Source organism: Sinocyclocheilus rhinocerous, unplaced genomic scaffold (assembly GCF_001515625.1).
Source record: "Sinocyclocheilus rhinocerous isolate Xijiao unplaced genomic scaffold, SAMN03320098_v1.1 scaffold223, whole genome shotgun sequence".
Lineage (NCBI taxonomy): Eukaryota > Metazoa > Chordata > Actinopteri > Cypriniformes > Cyprinidae > Sinocyclocheilus > Sinocyclocheilus rhinocerous.
Window position 1 is genome coordinate 293,921 of NW_015627230.1, and position 12,910 is coordinate 306,830.

The 12,910-nt window shown below is 33.6% G+C and overlaps 1 protein-coding gene across 1 annotated transcript in view; it reads left to right on the forward strand.

The window, feature by feature from the left end:
• LOC107723062 (dual serine/threonine and tyrosine protein kinase) overlaps positions 1-5,871 on the forward strand; it is a 26,145-nt gene extending 20,274 nt beyond the window's left edge. Inside the window, 9 exon segments of the mRNA XM_016531568.1 lie at positions 696-779; positions 846-1,088; positions 2,223-2,253; positions 2,358-2,514; positions 2,877-3,009; positions 3,082-3,195; positions 4,730-4,844; positions 5,229-5,363; positions 5,445-5,871. Coding sequence (XP_016387054.1) covers positions 696-779; positions 846-1,088; positions 2,223-2,253; positions 2,358-2,514; positions 2,877-3,009; positions 3,082-3,195; positions 4,730-4,844; positions 5,229-5,363; positions 5,445-5,629 — 1,197 coding nt within the window. The 3' untranslated portion in view covers positions 5,630-5,871.
• Positions 5,872-12,910: the final 7,039 nt, after the last annotated feature.

Below are 12,910 nucleotides of genomic sequence, written 5' to 3' on the forward strand. Positions count from 1 at the left end.
CACACACACACACACACACACACACACACACTCACTCTCACACACAAACACACACACACACACACTCACTCACTCACTCTCACACACACACACACATACACACACACATCAGTCACACAGCTCCTAAACACAACTCATTTTTAAAAATAATATTTATATATTTACTAATTATATGTAATTTATCTATAATATTTAAGCAATATACATATTTATTGTGTAATTGTTAGTTGCCATTTTATTTTAATATTCAATATTGTTTAATAAATATTTATTTAAAAAAAGCAATAAAAAAAATGTAAAGTAATATAAAGTATGTTATATAATATATAGCGATATGTCGTTTAGTTAATATTAATACATTTTTTAATAATTTTAATTTTATAATTAAGTATTTAAGTAATATACAATAGTTTAATAATTAATTGTCATATTTCATATTTAATTGTAATTTTATAATTATAATATCAAGCATATAAGTAATATACAGTATGTTTAATATTGTCAATTTGTTAATATTTATTATTAAATTAAATTACATTTTATAATTATATATAATATAGTATTTAAGTAATACGCAGTATGTAACATACAGTGTATATATTATAAAGTAATATACAATGAAGATATATATATATATATATATATATATATCCGTATATGTAATGAAGTAATGTTTTAAATGTAATTGTGGTCAGATCCTGAATGCGGCGTATAACGTGGAGGTGACCTTCCACTCAGGCTCCTCCGTCACCAGGCTCTTCTGGGAGCAGATCAAGCAGGTAGGTTACCCAGAATGCCCTGCGCTGGCGTGTCTGCTGCGGCGGCTGACGCTCGTCTCTCCTCAGATCATCCACCGCATCACGTGGGTCAATCCTCCGTCCGTCTCGGCCGAGTGGAAGCGCAAGGTCGCGCAGGACGCCATCGAGAGCCTGAGCGCCGCCAAACTGGCCAAGAGCATCTGCTCTCAGTTCAGGACCAGACTCAACAGCTCCCACGAGGCCTTCGCCGCCTCGCTCCGACAGGTGATTCTGCAGCGCGTACTCCTTCTAGGTGCATTAGCAGACTCTGCACTTTAATCAGATCTTAAAGTGCTCACGCCATTGAGAAACACTTGAAAACCACAAGCCTCTGTTTTAATTTACCTAGTGTCATGCTATTATATTTTTCTTAATATATTTTTAAGTACTGTTTAAATATTTAATTTTAACAAAAATAAGAATTATTATTTTAATTATTTTAATATATAATTGTTATTATTATTGAATTTGTCTTTTGAGTTTATTAGTTTTAATTTACTTTAATATTTAAATTATTTTATATATTGAAATGTTAATATTTAACTTATTTTATCATTTACATTTTATATTAATATTTTATATATTGTATTATAAATATATATACACACACACACACACATTTATTTATTTGAAGAGTTCATTTGCAAAAACAGATAACTCCGTCTTTAACAATTTTCAAAAATCATGTTTTTTTCTTTTATTGTGCATTCCAATTAATCTGTATTTGGGTTATTTTGATTAAAAAATACTGCTAACACAATAAAACACAATAAAAACATGATAATGTAATAAAAAACATGATTTTTAAAATTTTTTTGCAAATAAACTCTTCTTTTATATATGTGTGTGTGTGTTTTAATATTTTATATCTCCAGTATGTTTCATGGATTTTTATTTTTATTACTTATGTATGAATAATTATATAATGCATACAACTATTGTTATATTTTCTTACATTTATATATTTTACTTATTTCATTATTTTATTATATACAATATTTCATTCATGTACAATATCTCCAATAATGCTTAATATTAAATGTTATTAAATTTTAGATTTTAAAATATATTATTTTACATTACATTATTTCATATTACGTAAATTTTTATTTAGTATTTTTTGTATTTTATTATTTACATGTATTATATTATGTATGTTTTTTGTGTTTTATTATAATATAAGTTATATTTAATATATTCATTATGTTTACTATTCAGTTAATGTTACATTTAATTTTTGATATTTTATTGTAATTTTTATATTTTTGTAAATGCTATTTTTCAGTTGTATATTAGTTTTGTCTGTTCTATTAAGAGTCATTGGTGTTGTTACTGTGATGAAAGTCCTGTAATGATGAGTGTGTGTGTGTGTCTCTGTCTCTGTCTCTGTGTGTGTGTGTGTGTGTCTCTGTGTGTGTGTGTGAGAGCCGATCACTGCGAGACATTCTGCTGCACGGTGAGACACACACACATGGATCACATGGTGTGTGTGTGTGTGTGTGTGTGTGTATGTGTGTGTGATGTCAGTCTGAGTCTGTGTGTGTGTGTGTGTGTCCTCAGGAAAGCCGAAGATGGGCCGTGAGCTGGGCCGTGGTCAGTACGGTGTGGTGTATCTGTGTGATAGCTGGGGTGGACGTCACCCGTGTGCCCTAAAGTCAGTCGTTCCTCCTGACGACAAGCACTGGAACGACCTCGCGCTGGAGTTCCACTACACACGGTAACGCCACTCCAGTGCAGTGTTTCTAAGTACATTTACTCTTTAAAAATAATGATAATAATACTTATTGTTATTATGTAATTATATTATTTTTATTTATTTATTTTTATTGAAAGAAAATAATAGTTCTTTGTTTTTTTATGTTTTTAATTTATTATTATTTAAATAATAATAATGATAGTGCTCATCATTTTTAATATAATTATTAATTGTAATTTTACTTCTAATTATCAGTTGTATTTTTAGTAATTAATAAGAACTAGTAATTGTTTTTTTATTCATTTAATTTTTATTCGATACAAATAACAGTAGCATTTGTTGGGGTGTTTTGTTTATTCATTAAAGTTCTCTGTGTCCATCAGGTCTCTGCCTAAACACGATCGTTTAGTGAATCTCCACGGGTCGGTTATCGATCACTCGTACAGCGGCGGCTCGAGTATCGCGGTTCTGCTGATCATGGAGCGATTACACAGAGACCTCTACACGGGACTGAAGGTAACATCACGACACCGGCTGTTTGTCTGTTCTTCTGTCTGTGGTTGTGATTGACTTGTCTGTCTCTCTCAGGCCGGTCTGTCTCTGAAGGAGCGTCTTCAGATCGCTCTGGACGTGGTGGAGGGGATCCGGTTCCTGCACAGTCAGGGTCTCCTACACCGCGACATCAAGCTGAAGAACGTTCTGGTGAGGAACTGCGTCCACCATCTGATTCTCTGTGACGAGATCCCATCATAACGCATCATAGTGCTTCATAATGCATCATAACACTTCATAATGCTTCATAATGCATCATAACACTTCATAATGCATTATAGTGCTTCATAGTTCTCCATAACGATCATAGTGCTTCATAATGTATCATAAGGCATCATAATGCTTCATAACACATCATAGTGCTTCATAACGCATCATAACACTACGTAAAGCATCATAGTGCTTCATAACCCATCATAATACAGAAAGCTTAATAGTGCTTCATAACGCATCATAACACTACGTAAAGCATCATAGTGCTTCATAACGCATCATAACAACACAGAAAGCATCATAGTGCTTAATAATGCATCATAACACTTCATAATGCATCATAGTGCTTCAGTTCTCCATAATGATCATAGTGCTTCATAATGTATCATAATGCATCATAGTGCTTCATAACACTACAAAAAGCATCATAGTGCTTCATAATGCATGATAACACTTCATAATGCATCTTACTGCTTCATAGTTCTCCATAACGATCATAGTGCTTCATAATGTATCATAATGCATCATAGTGCTTCATAACACTACAAAAAGCATCATAGTGCTTCATAATGCATGATAACACTTCATAATGCATCTTACTGCTTCATAGTTCTCCATAACGATCATAGTGCTTCATAATGTATCATAATGCATCATAGTGCTTCATAATGCTTCATAACACATAGTGCTTCATAACGCATCATAACACTACGTAAAGCATCATAGTGCTTCATAACGCATCATAGTGCTTCATAAAACATTATAACACATCGTGCTTCATAACGCTTTGTAGTGCATCATAGTGCTTCATAATGCATCATAACACTTCATAATGCATCATAGTGCTTCATAATGCATCATAGTGCTTCATAATGCATCGTAACACTTCATAATGCATCATAGTGCTTCATAATGCATCATAGTGCTTCATAATGCATCGTAACACTTCATAATGCATCATAGTGCTTCATAGTTCTCCATAACTCATCATAGTGCTTCATAATGCATCATAGTGCTTCATAACGCATGATAACACTACATAAAGCATCATAGTGCTTCATAACGCATCATAGTGCATCATAACACTGCATAAAGCATCATAGTGCTTCATAACACACCATAGTGCTTCATAACGCATCATAACACTTCATAATGCTTCATAACACATCATGGTGCTTCATAACGCTTTTTCACAAAGCATCATAACACTACGTAAAGCATCATGATGCTTCATAACGCATTAAAACATCTTGTAACACATCATAACACTTCCTAATGCATCATAGTGCTTCGTAACGCATCATAAGACTTTGTAACGCATCATAGTGCTTCATAATGCATCATAACTCTTTGTAACGCATCATAACCCTTCATAACAGTTTGACATCCTTTGTAACCCTTCATAATGCATCATAACACTTCATAGTGCTTTATAACGCATTATAATGTGTGTTTGTTTTCTTCTGTGCAGTTGGACAGACAGAACCGGGCGAAGATCACTGACCTGGGCTTCTGTAAACCCGAGGCCATGATATCCGGCAGTATCGTAGGGACGCCCATCCACATGGCACCGGAACTCTTCACAGGTCACTAACCGCTTAATGCTCGATTGATGATTGATTTTAGTTTTTAGTGTTCTATCTTTTATTTGTTTAGACATAACAGTATACGATTTTAACATCAGGTGATAAATTATGAGTTTTTAATTATTTTGAAATTTTAAAAATGTAGTGTCCAATTTTAATATCAGTTGATAAAAATGATTTTAAAATTTAAATATTAACTTGATGGCAATTTATTTAGAAAAAAATAGTATGCGATTTTAATACTGGACAGCAAAATGAACCATCTTTAAATTATTTTAGAATTGAAAATGAAAAATATTAATTTTTATGTTATGAAAATGAAGTTACTGTAGTTATTGTTTACGTTAGTTTCCGATTGTACGTGTGTTTGTTTATTTTGCGCAGGAAAGTACGATAACTCCGTCGACGTGTACGCGTTTGGGATCCTCTTCTGGTATCTCTGCTCCGGCTCCGTCAAACTCCCAGAAGCCTTTGAGAAATGCTCCAGTAAAGACCAGCTGTGGACCAACGTCAAGAAAGGTAACGAACCCCAGTCGGCGGATCGCGTCGACGCCGCGCTGTGAACTCTGGGTAAACTCTGTGTGTGTTTGCTGCTTTCAGGCTCGCGGCCGGAACGTTTGGCCACGTTTGACGAGGAGTGCTGGCAGCTGATGGAGGCCTGCTGGAACAGAGACCCTTCCCAGAGACCCCTGCTGGGCATCGTCCAGCCCAGCCTGCAAAGCATCATGGACCGCCTGTGCGACAATTCTGACCAAAAGAGCGGCAACCTGGAGGACTCGAACTGACATCATTTCCCTGCATGCTCCTCTTGAGACGCTAAAGGAAAGCAGCTCTCGTTTTGTGTGTAAAAAATGGACGAATGTTGCTTGTCTGCCTCTGAACAAACCTGATCACGCGTGTCATATTCAGCGCTGCTCGTCACGGATCCTCTAGAACAGAGTTTTACATGTAGTCGAGTTTGTGTTACAGATGAACCGCTGATTTTTAGATGGTGTTTAAACTGTTTACATTATCCTGAGATTACATTTTTTAATAAAATCATTTGGACCAATTCACTGCTGCACTGCGTTGATTTACTTCCTTGATTATTAAAGTGTATTAAATGTGATTTGCTAAAACATTCAGCAGAGCTGATGAGTTAAATATTATCAAAACAAAACATCATCCCACAGATTAAGGTGAGACTTGATTTTCTTGTTACAATGTAATTATTAAAGTACTGAGTAATATTTACACATATTTACTATAGGGTTATTTGCAGGGAATAATTCATTACCAATCATTCATAGCTGTTTAGTATAGTAAGTAAATGTAAAGTGTGTCACAGACTCTAAAATAAAGTTTTTGCTATAATGTTGGTTTTATTTAAAATTTCAGTCAGGCTAAAGTCTGTTTATTTTTAATAAGGTCTTATAATAACGCTTTTACTATTTAACATGTCAACAGCCTGTGTGCGATAATTTGAATTCAAACAGTCGTGATGCTGTTTGAAAATTTAAAAGAGAGTTAAAAGACTAGGTAATCGTCGTTTAATTAGTTAACAACTCTACCTAGCAGGCTGGTTTATGATTCATTAGCCCTGAGGTAGTCTCGACAAATCTTTCAGTGAAATTAGCCGTTTTAACGAAATATAATTCACATGCGAGGTTCATAATGACGTTTTTTTTTTTATTGTACGGGGTGTCTGATTTAATTGGACGACTTTTCCTAAAATATATAGGGGTTTTTACAATTATATAATGTTACTCGTTTCTTTTGAAAACTATGGTTAGTGTAGCAAAACCATGGTTAATTTGTGGCGACTGTGGTTTAACTACAATAACTTTTTTTTTAGTAGTAGCTAGTAGTAGTGAAACCATGGTTAATTTTCACCAGGGTTAAAATAAGTTTATGAGCGAATAACTCAAGCACTGCTTGTGTGTTTGTGGTGTTTTCAGGTGAATGGCGACTCCAGTAGATCCTCAGACGCCCGCAGCGTAAGTCCATCAGTATATCAACATTAAGATGAGTTTATCAATACAATCACACATTAAACGAACGTGTGTTCGCGCGCAGATCAGGACAGAAGAAGGGTCACGTGAGGTTTGTCGAAGTTTCACCTCGCGATGAAGATCAGAAGGTATTTATCGTCAGTGTTGGGAAGGTTACTTTGGAAATGTAACTGGTTACAGATTACAAGTTACCCTGTTTAAAATGTAATAAGTAGTGTAACTATTTCAATTACTTCACCAGTTACTTTTGATTACTTCACTAGTAATTTTCCATTACTACACTAGTCAACTTTTGAAGTGGATCAAAACCTTTCATCAAAAAGTTGGATCAAATCTTGAAAATGGGTTGTAAAACGTTCTAGTAAGATTGGGATATTTTCGATCCAAAAAAAAACCCCTGGATTATTCTGATCCCAGCAGAAGGGTGGATTTCAGGAACAAAAAATGTAATAAAACTTAAAAACTGGTCCAAAAAATACAACATTTGTAACGTGTAATATATCCACAAATCTACAAACAGCTGTCAATATCAAACTAAAACAATAATCCCCGTGAAGTCCTAAAATATATAGGTGTTTTTACAATTATATAACGTTACTCGTTTCTTTTGAAGATTTCATCAGCGCGCGTGCGCAGTGAGTGGAGCGCGAAAATAACGGACGATTTCTGAGGTGAGGTTTTAGACTTTTATAAATCAGTCAATATGACAACGACTTCTGTTGTTTTGACTTAAATATCCATAACAAGACTACTAATATTGAGATGTGACAAGAAAAAGAAAAAACAAAGCTAACGTTAGCGTGATCAGAATTGACTCGCGCGTCGATGTTGATATATCGTCTGAATTAGTGTTAAAACAAAACATAGCAGCTGAGTTTCATATTTCATATCTATCGCACTCTCTTTAGTTTATTTACTCTTCAAGTGAAACCTAAAGGTCGAAATTAATCTTTCTGCTCGGTGTTTGTCGAGGTAAAGTCTTCGCCGCCATTAATTTTTTTAACTAATTATATGTGAGATTATAAAGTATTAAACTTTGTTAATATTTCGATACTTTTGACTGTATTCTCAAAATATCATGGTTTTCAGCTACGACTTTATCCTTATAATCTTATTTATTTTATTTATTTATTACATGGCACTAAAACGCCAAGGGGTTTTGACATTTTAAACATTAAAATAACTTTATAATATTGTTAGAAATTAACAATCGGTCCCTATAGATTCTCTTTGCCACCTTGAAAACTTCTCAGTCCCTCAAAGTATATATACGGCCGGGAAGCAAGAAAACACACATTCAATGGTATTCTCAATACTTCAACTTTATTCATAGATACAAAGATATTATATAGGCATATGTCGAGGGGAGTTTCACCCTCTTAACCAATGAGGATAGGATGACATACACATATAGGATGTTTGACCAAGAACATGTGTTTTGTATAAAATGGCCACATGTACAGATTTTTTTTTAGTAGTAGCTAGTAGTAGTGAAACCATGGTTAATTTTCACCAGGGTTAAAATAAGTTTATGAGCGAATAACTCAAGCACTGCTTGTGTGTTTGTGGTGTTTTCAGGTGAATGGCGACTCCAGTAGATCCTCAGACGCCCGCAGCGTAAGTCCATCAGTATATCAACATTAAGATGAGTTTATCAATACAATCACACATTAAACGAACGTGTGTTCGCGCGCAGATCAGGACAGAAGAAGGGTCACGTGAGGTTTGTCGAAGTTTCACCTCGCGATGAAGATCAGAAGGTATTTATCGTCAGTGTTGGGAAGGTTACTTTGGAAATGTAACTGGTTACAGATTACAAGTTACCCTGTTTAAAATGTAATAAGTAGTGTAACTATTTCAATTACTTCACCAGTTACTTTTGATTACTTCACTAGTAATTTTCCATTACTACACTAGTCAACTTTTGAAGTGGATCAAAACCTTTCATCAAAAAGTTGGATCAAATCTTGAAAATGGGTTGTAAAACGTTCTAGTAAGATTGGGATATTTTCGATCCAAAAAAAAACCCCTGGATTATTCTGATCCCAGCAGAAGGGTGGATTTCAGGAACAAAAAATGTAATAAAACTTAAAAACTGGTCCAAAAAATACAACATTTGTAACGTGTAATATATCCACAAATCTACAAACAGCTGTCAATATCAAACTAAAACAATAATCCCCGTGAAGCCGTGGTTTACGGTGAATTTATAACAGCTAAGAGGCGTTGTTATGCCCTAAAACCCCTTAGCTGTTATAAATTCACTGTAAACCACGGCTTCACGGGGCTTCTTGCTTTTATATATCTAATTTAAATTTTTTTTGTTTGTTTTGTTTTTATCACTGATTGTAAACTACATCAGCACAATCATCAGAGACGGAGCAGTCAGAAGTAGTTATTTGTGTAAATGCAATGCATTTTTTCCCATCAGCATGTCCCTTGAGGGGCTCCGTAGAGCACTAGTAATCCAGATTTGGCTCACACACACACACACACACACACAACCATGAACCTGAAGGAAACAGTTCAAAGGTGGACAAAATCATGTCTTGCATCCTTCCCGAGTCTTCTCTCGCTCTCTCAATTTTGCTCTTCAAAAAAAATCTTTCCCAAACAAATTTTTTTCTCATCATTTTTTAATCAAAAATGTCTTTAAAAAAAAAACTTTCATCAAACTTTTTCACTCTTCAAAAACCTTTTCCCTCATTATAAAAAAACATTATAATATAAAATATTTTTTCCTTTCATCAAAAAAAACTTCTTGTCATCCCAAAAAAAAATCCTCATCAGAAATAGTTTTTCCTCTCTTAGCAACTTTTTTCTAACCACATTTTTTCTCATCGATTTTTAATCAAAAAAGTTCTCTCATCAAAAACTTGTTTCATCGTCAAACCCTTTTCCTCATCAAAAAACTTTAAATCCAAAAAATGTGTTCTTTTATCAAAAACTTGTCATCAAAAAAAAAAAATTATATATATTTATATAGATAACTTTTTTCCCGTATAAAGACTTTCTTTATTCAAAAACTTTTATATAATTCAGGTTGTTACATATGACAACAAATGCCATATTAAAGGTGTAATCTGATTTAGTCTTCTGATGTGCAAAAGCTTGTAAATGTCTCACAGAAGCATCAGGTTTCGTGCTATAGCGACACCTGGTGGCCGAGGGGCTAATGCATGCTAGCATTTCTGTGCTGTTGCTTCCAGGCAAAAAACAGTTTTGAAGAGAGAAAAAATGATCATTTTTAAAGAGAAAAAAAAAGTTTTTTGATAAAAAAGAAAAAAGTTTTTTGATGCGAGTAAAAAAAATTATGAGAAATTTATAGATAAAAAATGAGGATTTTGAGAGGGAAAAAAATGTAGATGTTTAAGAGATAAAAATGAAACGTTTTTTGATAAGCAGAAAAAATGATATTTGAAATGAAAATGAAATGAAATTTTGTAGGAAGACAAGTAGGCCTTTTGTGCCTACATTTTGTACGAGAATTTATTTTATTTTTTGAGAGAGAGAAAAAAAATTTTTTGGGATGAAAAAAAATGTTTTTACGAGAAAAGTTTGAGAGATAAAAGTTTTTTGATGAGAAAAAGAATACATTTTGTATTCTTCTCATACTTTTTTGTACTCGTACATTTTTTGTTCTCATCAAAAAACTTTTTTTGTTTTTTTATAATTTTATTAAAAAAATTTTTTTTTTTATCTCTTCTCATAATTATTTTTCCTCTCATCAAAAAACAATTTAAGAGATAAAAAATAAAAAGTTTATGAAAAGAGGGGAAAAAAAGTTTTTTGATGTGAGAATTTTTTTATTTATGAGAAGCTTAAGAGTATGGAGGACGAAACCTGCAAAAACAATAAATACACAAATAAATAAATAAATGTGTGTATAAATACACAAATTCTTGTTTAATGACATATAGAAATAAGGAAACGTCTGTGACTTTACAAACCACCCAACGGAATAGCCAGTGTTGTTTCCTGACGTCATTTTTTGTAACCCGATTGAGTCTCCAGCTAGAGACGACTGTAATATCAGTATCATGGTCATCGTGAGATTATTCTCTTTATCCATGGAATAAGGGCTCGTTCTTTTGATGGCAGCTAGTGTTTATTAGGATGGTTTTACCTGCTCGTTGTTTAGGTACATGTACGATCATTTTTATGCTCAGTAAACAGTCTTCTACAACCAAGTCGATCTGCAGCAATCTCTCTCTCTTTACGGCGGGAGAACATACACAACACAAGGGTACATCTCAGCTGATTCTCAATTTATTATTGTACAAACAGAGGCTCATATACATCCTTCAGAACTGGTATGAAGTGGTTTAATCGAGGAACAGACCGTTTGTTTCCCATTAGTTATCAGAAGAGAAAATACAGATGACAAAAGTATGTTTATTAAGCAAATAACGGTTCAGTTCAAATTTCTCTTTTATGAGAGAAAAGAAAATGAGACGTGAGAGAGAAAAAGAAAACATTTTTGATGAAAGAAAAAATCTCTTATGAGAGGTTTAAGAAAAGATAAAGAATGAAAGATTTTTTAATGAGAGAAAAAAACGAAATGTTTTTTGGTAAGGTAAAAAAAGTAACTTTTTTCGTTGAGGAAAAACAAGACGTTTTTTAATGAAAGTTTTTTTGGGGTACATTTTTTTAATCGTAGGCCGTGTGTGAGAATCGGGAAGAATCTAGGACAACATTTTGTTTTCACCTTGATTGTTTTGTTGAGTCATCTGCAGTATGTTCTGGTGTTCAGCTTACAGACGTAACCTGGGTCCACATCACGCTCTCACCGCAGACGCTCAGAGACGAATCCAGACGCTCAGAGACAGACGATCTGCTAAAAGTGTGAGAGAGGAGCAGGAGACGAGCGACTGGAAAACCCAGAACAACCCTTAAACAGTCACCTACAGACGATCTCAGACTCCAGAGCGCTTGATGAAAAAACTGCGAGACGCTGCATATTAAAAACAGAAGGTTTACTTCACGTCAGTGTGTTTTACAAAGCGTTTCCAGTCACACACAGAAATACAGGTACAAGAGATGGAAGCTCGGTTCTGCCACTGAGTGAAAAATATCAAAAGGTAACAGTGACTTTTCCCTCAAAATTCAGGAAAAGTAACTGCGATTTCACATTTCTCAATTTAGATTTTTTTTTCTTAGTTCTGAATTCACGTCGCAATTCTTTTTAGTTTCCACCACAGAAAAAAATAAAAATAATAAAAAATATGTAATTGCAACGTTCTATCACTCTTTTAACTTTTTTCTCAGAATGGTGAGTTTACATTACGCAATTCTGACTTTTTCCCACAAAATTGTGAACTCATATTTCCAAGTTTAGATCTCACAATTTTTACTTTTTTTCTCAGTTTATATTTCGCAACTGTTTTATATTTTGTTTCCAACATGGAATAAAAAAAAATTTAAAAATGCAATTAAAACTTTTTATCTCACAGTTCAGACTTTAAGTTTATATTTGGCAATTGCGAGTTATAAACTCATAATTGTGAGTATACGTCGTGCAATAATTTTCGCAATTCTGTTTTTTCTGTTTTCGCAACGGTATAAAAAAAATTCAAACGTAATTGCGACTTTTTAATCGCACAATTCTGATTACATTTTTTCTAAATTGCGAGTTTTCATCTCACAAATCAAACTTTTTTTTCTCTGAATTGTGTTTACATTATGCAATTCTGACTTTTCCCAACAAAATTGCGAGTTATAAACTTACAATTGCAAGTTTACGTCTCGCAATTTTTTCCTTTTTCTCAGATTTCTGAGTTTATATTTCGCAATCGTTTTGTTTCCAACATGGAATAAAAAATTTAAAAACGTAAATCAAAAATCTCAAAATTTAAAGGTAACATCTCACAATTTTGAATGCGTGTTTGTATCTTGCAGCGCTGAGCAAAAAAAAATCTGAATTGTGGGACAAAACTTTGCCATTTTTACATTTTTTATCCCATGGCTTAAACACACTTCCATAATAAAGCACTGAGAGCGAAGAACCGTATGGATATAAAACTGTACAGAATGATTTGTTATCAAAAGTCCAAAAATGACCCGTCTGGAGTGTCT